This window comes from Cyanistes caeruleus, chromosome 39, assembly GCF_971803275.1.
Source record: "Cyanistes caeruleus chromosome 39, bCyaCae1.hap1.1, whole genome shotgun sequence".
Classification (NCBI taxonomy): Eukaryota; Metazoa; Chordata; class Aves; order Passeriformes; family Paridae; genus Cyanistes; species Cyanistes caeruleus.
The window spans coordinates 650,239-669,415 of NC_141740.1; the positions used below are offsets into that span (position 1 = coordinate 650,239).

The 19,177-nt window shown below is 55.3% G+C and overlaps 5 protein-coding genes across 22 annotated transcripts in view; 2 read left to right on the forward strand and 3 right to left on the reverse strand.

Moving 5' to 3' along the window:
• Positions 1-403, reverse strand: part of EIF3CL (eukaryotic translation initiation factor 3 subunit C like) — a 34,951-nt gene extending 34,548 nt beyond the window's left edge. For 5 of the 6 annotated variants that reach the window (XR_015281612.1, XR_015281613.1, XR_015281615.1 and 2 more), the window contains exon 1: positions 294-352. The gene's annotated coding sequence lies outside the window, so the exon portion shown is untranslated. Of the gene's footprint in view, positions 1-293 lie in introns of all 6 variants that reach the window. The other variant, XR_015281616.1, reaches the window with a different exon arrangement.
• Positions 361-7,952, reverse strand: CLN3 (CLN3 lysosomal/endosomal transmembrane protein, battenin). Of its 12 annotated transcripts, XM_086872207.1 has the most exons (15): positions 7,867-7,938; positions 7,568-7,631; positions 7,104-7,179; positions 6,927-6,980; positions 6,312-6,391; positions 6,077-6,162; positions 5,629-5,701; positions 5,360-5,500; positions 5,085-5,190; positions 4,812-4,880; positions 4,033-4,088; positions 3,847-3,940; positions 2,469-2,612; positions 1,786-1,920; positions 1,295-1,743 (listed from the first exon to the last, which is right to left on the reverse strand). In XM_086872207.1, exons 1-14 carry the CDS (start codon positions 7,895-7,897, stop codon positions 1,801-1,803), a joined length of 1,194 nt encoding a protein of 397 aa, XP_086728333.1. In that variant the 5' UTR covers positions 7,898-7,938; the 3' UTR covers positions 1,295-1,743; positions 1,786-1,800. The 12 variants fall into 12 exon arrangements, 11 of the variants coding, with proteins under 11 accessions (XP_086728330.1, XP_086728335.1, XP_086728334.1 ...); XM_086872204.1 differs by lacking the exons at positions 1,295-1,743; positions 1,786-1,920 and adding an exon at positions 361-525; XM_086872214.1 differs by lacking the exons at positions 1,295-1,743; positions 1,786-1,920 and adding an exon at positions 461-525 and having other exon boundaries at positions 4,033-4,047.
• Positions 7,953-8,196: 244 nt separating this feature from the next.
• SGF29 (SAGA complex associated factor 29) lies at positions 8,197-14,440 on the forward strand. 2 transcript variants are annotated; one of them, XM_086872216.1, is made up of 9 exons: positions 8,197-8,323; positions 9,301-9,376; positions 9,467-9,539; positions 9,976-10,040; positions 10,204-10,333; positions 10,766-10,912; positions 11,034-11,069; positions 11,965-12,127; positions 13,932-14,440. In XM_086872216.1, exons 1-9 carry the CDS (start codon positions 8,249-8,251, stop codon positions 14,046-14,048), a joined length of 882 nt encoding a protein of 293 aa, XP_086728342.1. In that variant the 5' UTR covers positions 8,197-8,248; the 3' UTR covers positions 14,049-14,440. The 2 variants fall into 2 exon arrangements, with proteins under 2 accessions (XP_086728342.1, XP_086728343.1); XM_086872217.1 differs by lacking the exon at positions 10,766-10,912.
• SLX1A (structure-specific endonuclease subunit SLX1A) lies at positions 14,393-16,923 on the reverse strand. Its single transcript, XM_086872218.1, has 5 exons — positions 16,733-16,923; positions 15,465-15,516; positions 15,014-15,316; positions 14,715-14,845; positions 14,393-14,574 (listed from the first exon to the last, which is right to left on the reverse strand). The coding sequence occupies exons 1-5, from the start codon at positions 16,900-16,902 to the stop codon at positions 14,457-14,459; spliced, it is 774 nt and encodes a 257-aa protein (XP_086728344.1). The 5' UTR covers positions 16,903-16,923; the 3' UTR covers positions 14,393-14,456.
• Positions 16,924-17,082: 159 nt separating this feature from the next.
• On the forward strand, positions 17,083-18,865 carry BOLA2B (bolA family member 2B). Its single transcript, XM_086872219.1, has 3 exons — positions 17,083-17,198; positions 17,909-18,003; positions 18,578-18,865. The coding sequence occupies exons 1-3, from the start codon at positions 17,133-17,135 to the stop codon at positions 18,681-18,683; spliced, it is 267 nt and encodes an 88-aa protein (XP_086728345.1). The 5' UTR covers positions 17,083-17,132; the 3' UTR covers positions 18,684-18,865.
• Positions 18,866-19,177: the final 312 nt, after the last annotated feature.

Sequence of the window (19,177 nt, forward strand, 5' to 3'; positions counted from 1 at the left end):
CACACTTTTATCCCCCAAAATTCCACACTTTTGGCCCGAAATTCCACATTTTCACCCCAAAACCCCGAGGTTTTCCCGCCAAGGCCTCGCGCTCCCTCACGGCCTCCCGCTCCCCCCCCCTCAGGCCTCAGATCCGGCCCCCCCGAATCCTCGATTTTCACCCCAACTTCGGACCCAAAATCCCGGAGTTTTCACCCAAAACCTCCCCCCTCGCCCCCCCCGGCCCCTTCCCCACCCCCTCGGCCCCCCCGGGCCCCTCCCCCACCCCGGATTCCGCCCCCTCCCCCCCGCACCGAACTCGCCGCGCGCACGGAGCCGCCGGGGAGGAAGCGGTGAAAGGCGGAAACGGAAGTGACGCGATCACGTCACACTTCCCGCTCCGCCCTCTTCCACTTTACCCCGCAGGGAACGCTGGGAAAGCGAGTCCGGAAGTAGTGAGGACCCAAAACCGGCCGGTTTTACCTCAAAAGTTGCGGTTTTGGGGCGAGAATCGATGTTTGAAATATTGATCGGTGTTTTAGGCGGCTGAAAAATCGGCGATTTTCCCCTCAGAATTCCCAAGTTTTTACCTCACAAATCCCGACTTTTCCCCTCAGAATTTCCCGGTTTTTTCCCATCTCCAAATCGGCCGATTTTGACCCAAAAATATCAAATTTTCCCCGTTAAAATCGCGTTTTGGGTGAGAATCCAAGGTTTTAAATAACAATCGACATTTTAGCCGCAAATTCGGGGTTTTTTACCTCAGAATTCCCAACTTTTTACCTCACAAATCCCGACTTTTCCCCTCAGAATTCCCGGTTTTTCCCCTCCCAAAATCGGCCGGTTTTGACCCAAAAATGTCGAATTTTACCCCTCAATTCGCGTTTCTGGGTAGAAATCCAATCTTTTTAATAAAAATCGATTTCCTTGCTTCGAATTCGGTATTTTTTCCCTCAGATCTGAGGATTTTTTTACCTCAGATTTGGCGGTTTTTAACCTCAAAATGAACAAATTTCCCCTCAAAACTCACGTATTTTTTAAAATTCGCCGTTAACCATTTTTACCTCAAAACTTATTGGATGTTTTTTTATTTTAAAATTGACCTTTTTCACTTTTTTTTAAATTCGGAATTCGCCTTTTTTTAACCTCAAAATCCGCTCTTTTTACCCTGAGAAAAAAGCGATTTTTGGCAGCAAAATTCCGCCTTTTTACCCCCAAAAATCCCGTTTTTCACCCATTAATCGCCTCCCTAATTAATTCACCTTAATGAGTCCTTAATTAACCTCTAATTAATGAACGAAGAGAAGAGAAAGAATTAAAAAAATCAATGGAAAAACCCAAAAATTCCCTTTTTTAATGGAAAAACTGCCCAGGTCACTCAGGGGTCACTGAGTGACCGCTCCTTGTGGTCACTCGGGGTCACTCAGGGTCAGTCAGGGGTCAGTCAGGGGTCACTCTGGGTCACTCAGGGGTCACTCAGAGGTCACTCAGGGGTCACTCTGGGTCACTCAGAGGTCACTCAGGGTCACTCAGGGTCACTCAGGGGTCACTCAGGGGTCACTCAGGGGTCACTCAGGGTCACTCAGGGGTCACTCAGGGGTCACTCAGGGTCATTTGGGGTCACTCAGGGTCACTCAGGGTCACTCAGGGGTCACTCAGGGGTCACTCAGGGGTCACTCAGGGTCACTCAGGGGCCACTCAGGGGTCACTCAGGGGTCACTCAGGGTCACTCAGGGGTCACTCAGGGGTCACTCAGGGTCATTCGGGGTCACTCAGGGTCACTCAGGGTCACTCAGGGGTCACTCAGGGGTCACTCAGGGGTCACTCCTGGCCACAGAAGGCGGCGTGAGCCCCCAGGGCGACCCCTCCGGCCACGGCGATGGCGACTTCGGCCATCAGAGTGACCACGGCCACGGCCAGAGGCTGCTGGGGGGGGGACACCTGCGGACAGAGAGGTCACTCGGGGTCACTCAGGGTCACTCAGGGTCATTCGGGGTCACTCAGGGGTCACTCAGGGGTCACTCGGGGGTCACTCAGGGGTCACTCAGGGGTCACTCGGGGTCACTCAGGGTCAGTCAGGGGTCACTCAGGGGTCAGGGGTCACTCAGGGGTCACTCGGGTCACTCAGGGGTCAGGGGTGACTCAGGGGTCACTCAGGGGTCACTCGGGGTCACACAGGGGTCACTCAGGGTCACTCAGGGGTCACTCAGGGTCACTCAGGGGTCACTCAGGGGTCACTCAGGGTCACTCAGGGGTCACTCAGGGTCACTCAGGGGTCAGGGGTCACTCAGGGGTCACTCAGGGTCACTCAGGGGTCAGGGGTCACTCAGGGGTCACTCAGGGGTCAGGGGTCACTCAGGGGTCACTCAGGGGTCACTCAGGGGTCACTCAGGGGTCAGGGGTCACTCAGGGGTCACTCAGGGTCACTCAGGGGTCAGGGGTCACTCAGGGGTCACTCAGGGGTCAGGGGTCACTCAGGGGTCACTCACCTGGTCACTCAGGTTGAGGAAGGCGTTCCCATAGGCCCCTCCCCCCACCAGCCCTTCCCCCACCGCCAGCGCTGCGGCCACGCCCAGCGAGGGCAGGAGGTGATTGACAGCTACGGCAGCCAATAGGAACGCGGCCAGCAGCACCTGGGGGCGGGGCCAGCGAGGGGAAGGGGAGGGAAAAAGAATCGGTTAAAAACGAGAAAAATTGGGTTAAAAATGGCGGAATTCGGTTCAAAACGGGGGAAACGGGGAAATGCTGGGAGGGAAATTGGGGGAAAACGGGGGGAAATTGGGAAAATTGGGAAAAACGGCTGAAAATCAGGGAAAAATGGGAAAAAATGGGGGGAAATTGGGAAAAATTGGGGAAAACCTGGGAAAATTTGGGAAAATTGGTTAAAAATTGGGGAAAATTTGGGAAAATTGGGGGAAAACATGGGAAAATTGGGAAAAATTTGGGTAAAATGTCTGAAAATCGGGGAAAAATGTGGGAAAATTGGGAAAAATTTGGAAAAAGCGACTGAAAATGGGGGAAAAACGTGGGAAAATTGGGAAAATTGGGAAAAATTTGGAAAAAATAACTGAAAATCAGGGAAAACGTGGGAAAATTGGGAAAAATTTGGAAAAAATGTCTGAAAATGGGGGAAAAACGTGGGAAAATTGGGAAAAATTTGGGGAAAATGACTGAAAATCAAAGAAAAACGTGGAAAAATTGGGAAAAATTTGGGGAAAATGACTGAAAATCAGGGAAAACGTGGGAAAATTGGGGAAAATTTGTAAAAAATGACTGAAAAAGGGGAAAAACGTGGGAAAATTGGGAAAAATTTGGAAAAAATGACTGAAAATCAAAGAAAAACGTGGAAAAATTGGGAAAAATTTGGGGAAAATGACTGAAAATCAGGGAAAACGTGGGAAAATTGGGAAAATTGGGAAAAATGACTGAAAATCAGGAAAAACGTGGAAAAATTGGGAAAATTGGGAAAAATTTGGGAAATGGCTGAAAATCGGGGAAAAATGTGGGAAAATTGGGAAAAATTTGGGGAAAATGACTGAAAATGTGGGAAAATTGGGAAAAATTGAGGGAAAATGACTGAAAATTGGGGAAATATGTGGGAAAATTGGGAAAATTGGGAAAAATTTGGAAAAATTACTGAAAATGGGGGAAAAAAGTGGGAAAATCGGGGAAAATTTGGGTAAAATGTTTGAAAATCGGGAAAAATGTGGGAAAATTGGGGAAAATTTGTAAAAAATGACTGAAAATGGGGGAAAAACGTGGGAAAATTGGTGAAAATTGGGGAAAACGCGTCGGGGGAAGGGAGGTGAGGGGGGGGAAGAGGGCGGGGAGGGGACGGGGAAGGGGAGCTGGAAGGGGAGCAGAGACCTGGGCCAGGGCCAGGGCCCAGAGGCGGCGCAGGCGGAGGCAGCGCAGGGACGAGCGCGAGAGGAAAACGCCGGCCTGGTACAGCAGCTGCAGCCTGCGGGGGCGGGGCAGGGGAATATGGGGGGGGGGGAGGGGCTCCCCTCCCCCGCCCCTCCTCCCCCCCAAATCCCCCCCTCCCCCACTCACGTGCGGTACTGGGCGCTGTGGGGGAGGGGCGAGGACGGGAAGTAAAGCAGCTCCATCTGGGGGGGGGGGTGGGGGGGGAGGGGCTTTGTGGGGTGGGGGAGGGGCTGAGCGCCCCTGGACCCTCCCCCCCCGCCCCTTCCCCACCCCCGCCCCGATTCTGCCCTTTCGGCCCCTCCCCCACCCCCAAATTCCACCCTCCCGGCCCATCCCCCACCCTCGTTGCCCCCCCCTTTCCCCCCCCCTTCCTGCCCCTCCCCCACTCCCCTCAAGCCCCTCCCCCAGCCCACAAAGCTCCTCCCCCACAAAGCCCCTCCCACGCCCCACAAATCCCCTCCCCCACTCCCCTCCCCCAACCCCAAATCCCCTCCCCCACCCCTCAGCCCCTCCCCCACACCCCAAATCCCCTCCCCCACCCCCCAAGCCCCTCCCCCACCCCACGAATCCCCTCCCCCACACCCACAAATCCCCTCCCCCACCCCCAGCCCCTCCCCCACACCCCAAATCCCCTCCCCCACCCCTCAGCCCCTCCCCCTCCTCACAAATCCCCTCCCCACCCCAAAATCCCCTCCCCCACTCCCCACCAGCCCCTCCCCCACCTAACAAATCCCCTCCCCCACACCCACACATCCCCTCCCCCACCCCACAAATCCCCTCCCCCACCCCACAAATCCCCTCCCCCACCCCCACAAATCCCCTCCCCCAACCCCACCCCCTCCCCCACAAAGCCCCGCCCCCCCCAGCCCCTCCCCCACCCCCCCCAAAGCCCCTCCCCCACCCACCAGCCCCTGATTAACGAAGTACTCGGCGAAGTAAACGAGGCCCAGCGGCGCCCCGAGGCGGAGGGCGGCCTGCGGGGGGAGGGGAGGGGAGGGGCGGGGTCAGACCACGCCCCTCCCCCCGCCCCCCCCTTCCCCCACCCCCCCCACGCCCCCTCCAGGCCCCTCCCCCCGGCCGGAATTCCCCCCTTTTTCCCCCCCGGAATTTTTATCCCGGAATCTCCCGATTTTCCCCCCTTCCGAGCCCCTCCCCTTCAAGCCCCGCCCCTTTCTCACCTTGGCCACGCCCCAGGACCCCGCCCTGGACCCGCCCCCCTCGTCGGGTTGGGGGAGGGGCGGCTCCGGCCTGGGGGGAGGGGCAGGGCCCAGGAGGAAGAAGAAACTGGGGGAGAAAAATAAAAAAACCACGGAAAGCGGGAAAATCCCAAAATCCGGATGGGGGAGGGCGGAGCCCGGGGAGGCCCCGCCCCCTCGGCGGGGATCCCGGCGGGAAAGCGCGGCAGCGAGAGGGGGAATTTTTGGGGTGAAAAAGCGGGGATTCGGGGCCTCACCTGAGCAGCATGGCCGGGGGCAGGGCCAGGGCGGGCAGCAGCGCCTGGGGGAGGGGCAGCAGCGCCCGCAGCCCCCAAAACCCCAGGGCCCCGCCCAGCCCGGCCGCGCCCGTCCCCGACGACCAATAGGAGAGCCCGGAGCTGCGGGGGGAGGAGCCGAGTCAGGCCACGCCCGCTGAGGGGTGGGGGGGGTGGTTTAAAAGGGGCGCCCCCGGGTTTGGGGCGTGGCCAAAGTGGGTGTGGTCCCAGGTGAGGCCACGCCCCCTTACCTGGAGTAGGAGGACGCCAAGGTGAGGAAAGTGACCTCGCCCAGCCCCGCCCCCGCACTGCCCAGAGCGATCCCTGAGTGACCAAAGTGACCACAGTGACCCTGAGTGACCCCTGAGTGACCCTGAGTGACCACTGAGTGACCCCAGTGACCCCTGAGTGACCCCTGAGTGACCCCAGTGACCCCTGAGTGACCCCTGAGTGACCCCAATGACCCCTGAGTGACCCTGAGTGACCACGAGTGACCCTGAGTGACCCCTGAGTGACCCTGAGTGACCCCTGAGTGACCCCAATGACCCCTGAGTGACCCCTGAGTGACCACGAGTGACCCCTGAGTGACCCCAGTGACTCCTGAGTGACCCCTGAGTGACCCTGAGTGTCCCTGAGTGACCCCAATGACCCCTGAGTGTCCCTGAGTGACCCCTGAGTGACCCCTGAGTGACCACTCACCCCCCAGGCTGCTCAGGGTCCCTCTGGCCGCGGCCACGGCGCTGACGCTGCCCCACAGGCTCAAGGCCACGCCCACCACGCGGCACCTGCGGGAGGCCACACCTGGGGGCGGGGCCACAGCCCGGACACGCCCCCTTCCCCAAATCCCCCCCCCGCTTCCCAAAATCTTCCTGATTTTCCTCCCCCCAAAGCCCCTCCCCATTCCAGCCCCGCCCCTTTAAGCCCCGCCCCTCACCTCTCGGGCAGGTGAGACCCCACCAGGGGCAGAAGCAGCTTCACCCCCAGGGCGGGGACGACGTCAGCCAATAGCACGGCCTGAGGGGCGGGGTCAGGCCACGCCCACCCAGACACACCCACCCCGTCAGCCCCGCCCACTGAAACCCCTCCCCTTAAAACACATTTCATTTCAAGCCCCACCCCTTTAATCCCCACCCCATTAAGCCCCACCCCTTTAATCCCCACCCGTTTAAGCCCCACCCTATTAATCCCCACCCCTTTAATCCCCGCCCCATTAATCCCCACCCCTTTAATCCCCACCCTGTTAAGCCCCACCCATTTACTCCCCACCCTGTTAAGCCCCACCCCTTTAAACCCCACCCCATTAAGCCCCACCCCTTTAATCCCCACCCCTTTAACCCCACCATGTTAGGCCCCACCCCATTAAGCCCCACCCATTAATCCCCACCCCTTTAAGCCCCACCCCATTAAGCCCCTCCCATTAAGCCCCATCCCTTAAGCCCCTCCCATTAAGCCCCACCCATTAAGCCCCTCCCATTAAACCGTCCCCTTTCCAAGCCCCACCCACTCAGACCCCACCCAGTTTGGCCCCGCCCCCTCAGGCCCCACCCACCCCGGTCCCCACGGGGTCGCAGTCGTGCCGGCTCCGGTTCCGCGGCTCCTCCCCCTGAAAAAACCCGGGAAAAATCCGAAATCCCCCCAAATCCCGGGAATCCCCCGGCGGGAAGGGGCGTGGCCTTCCCCAAGGAAGGAGGCGGGGTGCCTTTAAGAAGTGGGCGTGGCCACTCACGGGGCGTGGCTCCAGCAGGTCGCGGGCGGCGCTCAGCATCACCACGTACGGGAGGTTATTGCACAGGCCCAGGATCCTGCGGGGGCGGGGCTTAAGGGGGCGGGGCCCGGCGGGGTGGGCGTGCCCGAGGGTGGGCGTGGCTGTGGGGGAGGGGAGGGTCTAAGAGGCTCCGTTTTGGCGGGAAATTCGGCGCTTAAACGATGCCGTTTTGGCGGGAAACCTGGGGGGGTGGTTTTAGAGGATGGGGAGGGGCCTGGGTGGGTGTGTTCTCGATGTGGGCGTGGCCAGATGTGGGTGTGACTCAGCGAGGCGTGGCTTAAATGGGCGGGGCCACGGGGGAGGGGAGGCTCCGAAATGGATCCGTTTTGGCGGGAAATTTGCGGTGGTTCAGGGCGGGGGAGGGGCTTTAGGGGCGTGGTCTGGGGCGGGGGCGGGGCCTGACGCGGCGTGGGCGGGGCACTCACCAAAAAGCGGCTCCGATTCGCCAGGAGGGGCTCGGGGGCGGCGGGGGAGGGGCGGAGTCGGCGGCTGTGGGGGAGGGGAGACCTTGAGCGGGAATTTTGGGGGCATTTCGGGGAAATTCGGGGAAATTCGGGGAAATTCGGGGTCGCTCGCCGCTCCCGCTCCCGCTTTGGGGCCCCGATCCCGCTCCCCTTTCCCGGCCCCTTCTCCCGGGTTTCAGCTGCCGGTTTTTAATCCCGGTTTTCATCCCGAATTCCCGGGTTTTATTCCCGTTTTAATCCCGATTTCTTTCGGCGCTCACCCGCCGGCAGCAGCGGCTCCTCGTCCGCCATCTTGGCCGCTGCTCACGTGACGCGGCCCTCACGTGACTGACCCCCGGCTGGGGGCGTGGCTTAAGGAGCCACGGATCCACATGAATCAGTGAAGGGGCGTGGCTTGCGCAGCGGCCAATCCACATAAAGATTTATTGTGGGCGTGGTTTAACCCCCGCGCATAAATAAACATAATAATAAACATAAATAAACCCTTAAATCCATATTAGGAAGGGAGGCGTGGTCTTTGCCCATATATGGCGCTATGTGGGCGTGGCTTGTGCCGCTCCTCAGGAGGCACCGCCCATTTCCCCCCGCCCCTTTCTCTCCCCCTCAGGAGCCGCCGCCATTTTGCCCCCCCCAGCCCCGGTCATGGCGCTGGTCTCGGCCGATTCGCGCATCGCGGAGCTGCTGGGGGAGCTGCACCAGCTCATTAAACAGACGCAGGTACCGCATTTCCCCAGGGTTTAGGGGTTCCGGGACCCCCCATTTTCTGTTGGGATTCCCTGTTCCTCCTCAGGATCCTCCATTCCCTCCCTCCATCCCCGTTTCCTCCGCTTTCCCCCCATTACTCCTCACCGATCCCGCTCTTTCCCCTCCGCTTCCCTTCACGGACCCAAACAATCGCCCGTTTCCCCCGCTCCAAATCATCTCTTGCCATTAACGGATCCCAAAAATCACCCAGCTCACCCCAAAATGACCTTTTTCCCCTCACGGACCTCTTGTTCGCCCCTCATTTCCCCTCACAAATTTGCATTTCGCCTTACTAATTCCTCGTTTTCCCTCAAGATCCTCCGTTTCCCATCACGAACCTCACAAAATCTCCCATTTCTTCCCCCCAAACCGCCCATTTTACCCAAAAATCGAGCCCATCTAGCCCTAAAATCACCTATTTTATCATAAAAACGCCCATTCCTATTGCAAAATGGGGTTTTTTTACCCCAAAGTCACAAATTTTATGCTGAAACTGACCGATTTTACCCTAAAATTGCATTTTTCTGCTCAGAAATCACCCACTTCTACCCCAAATCCCCCTTAATTGACTCAAATCCCTCTTTTTCCCCTCAAAATCCCCTTTATTCCTCACAACGTGCTCTTTTCCCCCTTCAAATCCTCCTTTTTCCCCCACAAAAATCTTCATTAGAAACTCCAACCCCCAATTTCCCCCCAAAATCTTCAATGATCCCCCTAAAATTCCTAATTTCCCTCCAAAAGTCCCTTTTTTATTTTGAAAAATCCTCATTTATTAACGCCAACACTTCCAAATCCTTCGTGTTTTTTTCCTTATAAATCCCCCTTTATCACTGAATTTGTTTTATATTATTTTTTACCCTTTCTGCTTCTCTTTTTTCTCTCATTTCCCCCTTTTTGTCCCCAATTTTACCTCCTTTTTCCCCGATTTTTTGCCCAACTCTCTCCCTCAGGAGGAGCGCTCCCGCAGCGAGCACAACCTGGTGAACATCCAGAAGACGCACGAGCGGATGCAGACGGAGAACAAAAGTAAAAAACAACCCCGGGATTTCGGGGGAGAATTTTGGGGGGGATTTTGGGGGGTTTTTGGCACCTCCTGACCCTCCTGGGACCCCCCAGTTTCCCCCTATTACCGCACCAAGCTCCGCGGGCTCTACACCACAGCCAAGGCCGACGCCGAGGCCGAGTGCAAGTGAGTCCGGAATTCCCACTCACATCCCAAAAAACCTTCCCATTCCTCACATTCCTGCTTTTACCCTGCAAATTCACGCTTTTTTCCCCCTCAGATTTTCGCTTTTTCCCCCTGAAAATTCTGGATTTTTCCCTCAAATTTCTGCTCGTTGACCTCCAAATCTCACTTTCCCCCACTCAAATTTCCACCTTTTCCCCCCCTAACTTCTTTCTCATTGCATCGAATTTTTACTCTCTCACCCTTTTCCCCCTCAAAATTCCCTTAAAAATCCCATTTTTTCACCCTCTTCCCTAACTTTATCCCCCAAAACCCCCATTTCCCCCCCCATTCCCCCCTCAGATCCCCCACCTTTCCCCTCCCCACCTCCCGAACCGCACCTCTCTTCCCGATTTTTCATCTTTTCCTCCTGCTTTTTATCGCTTTCACCGTTTTTTAGCGTTCTGCGGAGAGCTTTGGATAAAATCGCCGAGATCAAATCGCTGCTGGAGGAGCGCCGCATCGGTACGGCCGCCAGGGGGCGCTGCGGCGCCGCTCCCCTCACGCCGGGCGGGCGGGAAAAAAAACGGCGGGAAAAGCCGGCAACCCCTCAAAACCCCTCAAAAATTCCACCGAAACCCCTCAGGATTTTCAGATTTTTTAAATTTTATTGATGTTTTCACGGCAGCGGCAAAAATCGCCGGGATTTACAGCGAGGCGGAGCCGCCCAGGAAGACGATGAGGAGGGGGGTGCTGATGACGCTGCTGCAGCAGTCGGCCATGACGCTGCCGCTGTGGATCGGCAAGCCCGGGGAAAAGTGAGGAAAAACGGGGGAAAATGAGGGAATTTGAGGGAAAAGTGAAGGTTTGGGAGGGCAAAGAGGGGTTCTGGGGGGAAAAGGTGGGGATTTATGAGGAAAGAAGTGGTGATTTGGGAGAAAAAAACCCGGAGTTTGGAGGGGGAACGGGGGATTTGAGGGTGGCGCTGCTGTTGGATTATTTAGGGATGAAAACGGGCAATTTTAAGGTAAAACACCCAATTTCGAGGCTAAATTGGGTGATTTAGTGCCGAAAGCGTTGATTTTTGAGGTAAAACCAGGAGGGTTTTGAGTAAAAAATCACCGATTTTACAACAAAAAAAAAACCAAAAAATCAACATTTTTGGGGCAAACTTTTGAATTTCCTGCTGGAACCAAAGGCGGGGTTTTTTGAGGTCGGGAATTTTTGGGGTGACCTCCGGACCCCTCCAGACCCCCTCCCCTGTGCGGGGCCGTGCCGGCCGCCGGCGACTACGTGGCCAAACCCGGGGACAAAGTGGCCGCCAGGGTGAAAGCCCTGGAAGGGGACGAGCAGTGGATCCTGGCCGAGGTGGTCAGCTACAGCCACGCCGCCAACAAGTGAGTGACCACAATCCCCTCCTTCCCGCCCAAAACCGCCTCTTTTTGCCTCAAAACCCGCCTTTTTCCCCTCAGAATTCGTGTTTCCGGCGGCAGGTTTTGACTTGTTTCCCCCCCGCAGGTACGAGGTGGACGACATCGATGAGGAAGGGAAGGAGTGAGTGATAAAAAAATATCGGTGAAATTCTCTGCAGAGCGCCCCAAAATCTGCTTAAATTCCCGGGATTTCTTGGCATCTCCACAGCTTCCACGTCTTTTCCCAATGTTTTCACAAATCCCCACCCCCCCCTCCAAAAAATTCCCTCGGGCTTCTCCAGGTTTTCTCAGTGTTCCCCCAAAATCTCCAAACCTCTCCGTATGGCCCCAAAAAAATCCCCTCAAAACTCCCTGAAACATCCCAAAAATCCCCATTTTTTCCCCCAAATCCCCTCAAACCTCCCAAAATCCACATTTTTCCCCCCAAATCCCCTCAAACCTCCCTCAAACATCCCAAAAACCCCCATTTTTTCCCCCAAACCCCCTCAAACACCCCCAAAAATCCCCATTTTTTCCCCCAAATCCCCTAAAACACCCCCAAAATCCCCATTTTTTCCCCCAAACCCCATTTTTTCCCCGAAAATCCCCATTTTTTTCCCCCAAACCCCCTTAAACCTTCCTAAAACACCCCAAAATCCCCGTTTTTCCCCCCAAACCCCCTCAAACACCCCCAAAATCCCCGTTTTTCCCCCAAATCCCCTGAAACACCCCCAAAATCCCCATTTTTCCCCCCAAACCTCCCTCAAACACCCCCAAAATCCCCGTTTTTCCCCCCAAACCCCCCCAAAATCCCCGTTTTCCCCCCAAATCCCCTGAAACATCCCAAAAATCCCCAATTTTTCCCCCAAACCTCCGTAAAACATCCCAAAAATCCCCATTTTTCCCCCCAAACACCCCCAAAACCCCATTTTTTCCCCCAAATCCCCTCAAACACCCCAAAATCCCCATTTTCCCCTCAAACCCCTCCAAAATCCCCGTTTCCCCCCCAAACCCCCTGCCGCCTCCCGCGTTGGCAGGCGCCACACGCTGAGCCGCCGCCGCATCATCCCGCTGCCGCAGTGGAAAACCAACCCCGAGACCGACCCCGAGGCGCTTTTCCACAAGGACCAGCTGGTGCTGGCCCTCTACCCCCAGACCACCTGCTTCTACCGGGCCCTGATCCACGCCCCGCCCCAGCGCGTGAGTGCCCCCAAAAACCCCGGGATCGGCCCCGAAAACGCCGCCAAAATCCCCCAAAAAACCCCGGTTTTAATGGGGGGAAACGGCCGGGGGGGTTGCTGGGGGGCGGGGCTTGTTGCTAAGGTGATGCAATGCCATATAAGGCTGTTGCTAAGGGCGGGGTTTGTTGCTAAGGAGAGGCACTGCCATAAAAAAGGCTATAGGGGGCGGGGCTTGTTGCTAAAGAGATGCACTGCCATATAAGGGGTTGATAGGGGGCGGGGCTTGTTGCTAAGGTGATGCAATGCCATATAAGGCTGTTGCTAGGGGGCGGGGTTTGTTGCTAAGGTGATGCAATGCCATATAAGGCTGTTGCTAAGGGGCGGGGCTTGTTGCTAAGAAGAGATGCTGCCATATAAGGCGGTTGCTAAGGGGCGGGGTTTGTTGCTAAGGAGAGGCACTGCCATAAAAGGGGCTATAGGGGGCGGGGTTTGTTGCTAAGGAGTCGCACTGCCATATAAGGGGTTGATATGGGGCGGGGTTTGTTGCTAAGGTGATGCAATGCCATATAAAAGGTTGCTAAGGGGCGGGGTTTGTTGCTAAGGAGAGGCACTGCCATATAAGGAGTGGCTAAGGGTGGGGCTTGTTGCTAAGGTGATGCAATGCCATATAAGGCTGTTGCTAAGGGGCGGGGTTTGTTTTTAAGGCGAGGCACTGCCATATAAGGAGTGGCTAAGGGTGGGGCTTGTTGCTAAGGTGATGCAATGCCATATAAGGGGTTGCTAAGGGCGGGGTTTGTTGCTAAGGAGAGGCACTGCCATAAAAGGGGCTATAGGGGGCGGGGCTTGTTGCTAAAGAGATGCACTGCCATATAAGGGGTTGATAGGGGGCGGGGCTTGTTGCTAAGGTGATGCAATGCCATATAAGGGGTTGATGGGGCGGGGCTTGTTGCTAAGTTGATGCAATGCCATATAAGGCTGTTGCTAAGAGGCGGGGTTTGTTGCTAAGGTAATGCAATGCCATATAAGGCTGTTGCTAAGGGGTGGGGCTTGTTGCTAAGAAGAGGCAATGCCATATAAGGGGTTGCTAAGGGCGGGGTTTGTTGCTAAGGAGAGGCACTGCCATAAAAGGGGCTATAGGGGGCGGGGCTTGTTGCTAAAGAGATGCACTGCCATATAAGGGGTTGATAGGGGGCGGGGCTTGTTGCTAAGGTGATGCAATGCCATATAAGGGGTTGCTAAGGGGCGGGGTTTGTTGCTAAGGAGAGGTGCTGCCATCTAAGGCTGTTGTTAAGGGGCGGGGTTTGTTGCTAAGGAGAGGCACTGCCATATAAGGAGTGGCTAAGGGTGGGGCTTGTTGCTAAGGTGATGCAATGCCATATAAGGCTGTTGCTAAGGGCGGGGTTTGTTCCTAAGGAGAGGCACTGCCATCTAAGGCTGTTGCTAAGGGGCGGGGTTTGTTGCTAAGGTGATGCAATGCCATATAAGGCTGTTGCTAGGGGGCGGGGTTTGTTGCTAAGGTGATGCAATACCATATAAGGTTGTTGCTAAGGGGCGGGGTTTGTTGCTAAGGAGAGGCGCTGTCATATAAAGAGTTGGTAAGGGGTGGGGCTTGTTGCTAAGGTGATGCAATGCCATATAAGGGGTTGATAGGGGGCGGGGCTTGTTGCTAAGGAGAGGCACTACCATATAAGGGATTGCTGGGGGCGGGGCTTATCGCCAAAATCCCCTCAGGCCTCTCCAAAACCCACTCAAATCTCCCCGAACCTTCCCCAAATGGCCCGAAACTGGCGACTTTTCCCCCAAAACCTCCCCGAACCCCGCAGCCCCAGGACGATTACTCGGTGCTGTTCGAGGACACCTCCTACGCCGACGGCTACTCCCCGCCCCTGAACGTGGCCCAGCGCTACGTGGTGGCCTGCAAGGAGACCAAGAAGAAGTGAAGGTTTGGGGGGGAAATGAGCGAAAATTCCGGGAAAAACGGCCGGAAGTTCAGGGAGAATATCCCAACGGGGGTTGTAGGGGGGGGGAAAAAATTGGGATGAAAATGAATTTTTTGGGGGTGATAAATGGAATTTTTACGCTGAAGAAATGTGGGATTTTTTGGCGTTGAAATCGGGGAAAAGTTCCCCAAAATTTGGGAGAGGGAGGAGCCAAAAATTCCCCCAAAAAAATGGGAATAAAATCGCTCAAAATGGCGCCAAAAAGGGGGAGGGGCCCAAGGGGAAATGGCGCCGTGGGGGTGTGGCCTAATGGGCCCCGCCCTTTTAAATTAACGACGAATAACTGTTGTTATAAATGAACTGCTTTTATTATAAATAAATTTTAAAATCTCCTCTGTGGGCGTGGCTTCACGTGGGGGCGGAGCTGGGGATGATGATGTCATCGGACTCCTCCCACTCCTCCTCAGGCTCCGCCTCCCCCTTGCAGCGACGAATCAGATCCCCCCAGAGGAGCTGGGCGTGGCACCTGGGGGCGGGCTCAGCGTCAGGACACGCCCCCTGGCCGCCATCTTTGAGCCTTTTCCTTATAAGGCAAAGAGCGGGAGGGAAGCCCCGCCCCCCCAGGCACAAGCCCCGCCCCCCAGGCAGAAGCCCCGCCCCTCTCACCGGGGACAGGCGCCCGTGATTGGCAGCAGCTGCCGCGGCTCCGGCGCCAGGAAGAGCCGGGCCAGGCAGGGGGGATGGGCGGCCATGGCGCACGGGGGGCGGGGACAGCGCAGAAGGGGCGTGGCCAGCTCCTGAAAGAGGCGTGGCAGCATCAAAACCCAAAAAGTCCCGCCCGAATCGCATAAATCTGCATGAAATTTGCATTTTTAGTTGCCTAATAAACAGAACTATTGAGACTATTAATTATTAATATAAAAATTAATAAATTATGCCTCGCCCCCTCAAGCCCCTCCCCTTACCTCCCCACAGAGGCCACACCCATCGACGGCTGCATCCGTTTCTTGGCTCCGCCCCTTTCTCCTTTTAAGGCGTGGTGGCCCCACCCCCTCCTCCTCCACCATGTGAGGGGGCGGGGCCAGCTCCAGGGCGGGGCGAGAGGGGCGGAGCCAGCGGATTTTAAGCGGGAGGCGAGACCAGGGTGGAGCCCGGAGGAGGCGGGGCAAGACGCGGAGGGCGAAGCTGATTGGCTGCTCCCGGGGGCGGCGTGGGGGCGGGGCAAAGAGACGGTGGGAGGAGTTTGGGTGTTGCCACGCCCACTCAAACTGCAAAAAAAGGGGGCGGGGCTTCAATTAGAACCATTTTAATTGGGGTTGGGTTGAGGAGGGAGGAGCTTAAGTGGGTGTGGCTTAATTGGGCGGGGTTTGAGTGTGGTTTAATGAGGTGGGCGGGGCTCAAGGGGGCGGGGCTCACCCTGAGGGCGGCGACGTCGGAGGGGAAGCCGTGGACGAAAAGTTCCATTTCCCTTTTTGGGGCAAAAATCGCTAAAATTAATTGGTTTGCTTCATTAATCGCCTTAATTAGCAGCTCGTTAATTGCTCAGTTGGAGAAATTGCCTGGAAATTCTGAAAATTTCCCTTTTAGAAAATCAGGAATTCGTTAAAACCTCCCCGGATCTTCCGAATTTCTCCCAAATCCCAGAAATCTCACGAAACGACCCCAAAATCCTCCCAGAAATCCTTCCTGGACCCCCCAAAACTTCCCAAAATGCGTAAAATCCCCCAAAACTTCCCAAAAAATCAACGAAATTCCCACATTTCCCTCTCAGCCGCCTTGAACCGTCCCCAAATCCTCTTTCTAAGACCCCAAACCCTTTAAATTCACCCCAAATCCCCTTAAATTCACCCCAAATCCCCTTAAATTCACCCCAAATCCTTTAAATTCACCCCAAATCCCTTTAAATTCACCCCAAATCCCCTTAAATTCACCCCAAACCCTTTAAATTCACCTCAAACCCTGGAAATTCACCCCAAATCCCCTTAAATTGCACCCAAATCCCCTTTAGGTCCCCAAAAATCCCCTTTACCTCCCCAAAATCGCCATCAAAGCACCCAAAATCCCTAAAAACCACCCAAAAATCCCATTTAACCCCAAAACCCCCCCCAAATCCCCCTAAAATCCCTTTAAACCCCACAAAAATCTCATTTAACCACTCAAACCACCCAAAATCCCCCCATATCCCCTCAAATCCCCACAAAAATTCCATTTAACCCCTCAAACCCCCCCTAAATCCCCACAAATCCCTAAAAAAACACCCAAAAAAATCCCATTTAACCCCTAAAAACCCCCAAATCCTTTTTAAACCCCACAAAATCCCATTTAAACCCCTCAAATCCTCCTCAAATCCCCAAAAAAATCCCATTTAATCCCGAAATCCCCCCTAAATCCCCACAAATCCCATCAAATCCCCACAAAAATTTAATTTAACCGCTCAAACCCCCCTCAAACCCCCCTAAATCCCCCAAAAAATCCCATTTAACCCCTCAAACCCCCCCTAAATCCCCACAAATCCCCCCAAATCCCCTTCGAACCCCCCAAAAATCTCATTTAATCCCCTAAGCCCCCCTAAACCCCCCTAAATCCCATCAAATCCCCCCAAAAATCCCATTTAACCCCGAATTCCCCCCCCAAATCCCCAATTCCCCCCCTCAGTTCCCCCAATTCCCGCCGCCGTCCCTCACCAGGGCCCCCTCCCGCTGGTCCTGCGGGCCCCCCCCCGCCTCCTGCCGCCGTTGTGCTGCCGCAGCCGCCGCCGCGGATCCACCGTGAACCCCACGTAGGTCCCGGGCCGGCCCCGGCCGCGGGCGGCGGCGGCGGAGCGCAGCAGGTACACGGCCCTCATGGCGGCCATCGCCGTCCCACAATGCCGCGCGCCACTTCCGGGGAACCGGGAGGGCACTTCCGCCTCTGTACCCAGGATGCACCGCGACAATAAACCCGCCGTTTTGCCTCGTTACCCACAATGCACCGCGACAATAAACCCGCCGTTTTGCCTCGTTACCCACAATGCCGCGTCGCGGTTTCCGCCTCGCTACCCAGGACGCCCCGCGCGCGGCGGAAGTGACGCAAGCGGAAGCGGGGATGGAACCTCCGACGGCGGAGGAGCTGCGGGAGCGGCTCCGGGAGCGGCTCCAGGCCGAGCACGTGGTAATTAATTAATTTGCGGCTAATTGGGGGACGGGCGGGCGCTCATTTGCCTGGGGACGGCCTTAATTACCCGGGAAATGTTTTTAAGAAGCGGATTTAAGGGGGGCTTTAATTAATTTGAATTAAAAGCGCCGGGAAAATTCATAATTTATGAGTCAGGGTTAATTAAGGTTTGACTCACCAGGGAAATTAATTAATTAGTGCACAAGGATGCGAAATGAGTGCCTATTGGGGAGAAATGGCGGCTAATTAGTAATTAATTAGTATTCCGGGGGTGTTAATTAGTTGCTAATTGGCTTTGATTGGCAGCTGGGTTGATTAGTCTTTAATGGGCGTTAATTAGAACCCATCAGGTGTTAATTGGCGGCTAATTAATGATTAATGGTTATCAGTCACTGTTCAACGGGCGCTAATTAGCATGCAGTGGGTGTTAATTAGCAATTAGGGGCGCTCATTAGCGGCTAATGGCGGTTAATTATCGCCGGGGCATTAATAAAACCCCGCTGGGCGCTAATTAGCGTCTGTGCTGCGTTAATGAGCAACGAACCGCTCTTAATTAGCCCTCAACAGCGCGTGGGAACCCCTAATTAGGGGCTAACAGCTGATTATTCCCCGTTATTATTAATTCATTATTAATTATTAATTATTAGTCATTATTAATTGTAATTAATAATCATTGATTAGCGCTAATTAAGGGCTGTTAATTGCAGGAGGTGCAGGAGAACCCCCAGCTCTGCCGGGGCAGTTTCCGCCTCGTCGTCGTTTCCGGAACTTTCCGCGGCCTCAAGACCCTGCAGAGGCACCGGTGGGGGCGGGGCCAAAGGGGGCGGGGCTTAAAAGGGCGTGGCCAAAGGGGCGGGGCTTAAATGGGGCAAGGCTTTATGGGATAGGAGGGGTTTGATAGGAGGTGGGGCCTGCCAAGGGTTAATTAACGGGGTTAATCAGCGGCTAATTACCGGCAGGCTCGTTAACGAGGCGCTGAAGGGAGGGTTAATTAACGAGGTTAATTAGCGGCGTTAACAAGGCGCTGAAGGAGGGTTAATAAACGAGGTTAATTAGCGGCTAATTACCAGCAGGCTCGTTAACGAGAGGCTGAAGGGAGGGTTAATTAATGGGGTTAATTAGCTGCTAATTAACGTCAGGCTCGTTAACAAGGCGCTGAAGGGAGGGTTCATTAACGAGGTTAATTAACGAGGTTAATTAGCGGCTAATTAACATCAGGCTCGTTAACGAGGCGCTGAAGGGAGGGTTAATTAACGAGGTTAATTAACAAGGTCAATTAGCAGCTAATTAACGTCAGGCTCATTAACGAGGCGCTGAAGGGAGGGTTAATTGACGCGGTTAATTAACGGGGTTAATTAGCGGCTAATTAACGTCAGGCTCGTTAACGAGGCGCTGAAGGAGGAGCTGGGCCGGATCCACGCCCTGGAGCAGCGGACGCTGACGCCGGAGCAGTGGGAGGAGCAGCGCGGCTCATTAGCATAAATTTGCATATTGGTTCCCGCCCCCTCGGCTGCGTTCGCCTGGATTTGCATAAATTATCTCCGCCTGTCTCTGATTGGTCGAGGCCTCGCCCCTCTCGGGGCCTGGAATGGAAGGAGGGGAGGGAGGACTCGGCTCTCATTTGCCTAAATTTGCATAATGCTAATAAACATTCCCGGTTTTAATGCGGTGGTGTGGGTTCGGATCATTTGCATTAATTTGCATAATGTGTTCAAACCGGCCCAAACCAGCCGGAACCAGTCCAAACCAGTCTAAACCAGTCCAAACCGGTCCAAACCAGCCCAAACCAGCCCAAACCAGTCCAAACCAACCCAAACCAGCCCAAACCAGTCCAAACCAGTCTAAACCAGCCCAAACCAATCCAAACCAGTCCAAACCAGTCCAAACCAGTCCAAACCAGTCCAAACCAGCCCAAACGAGCCCAAACCAGTCCAAACCAGCCCAAACCAGTTCAAACCAGCCCAAACCAGTCCAAA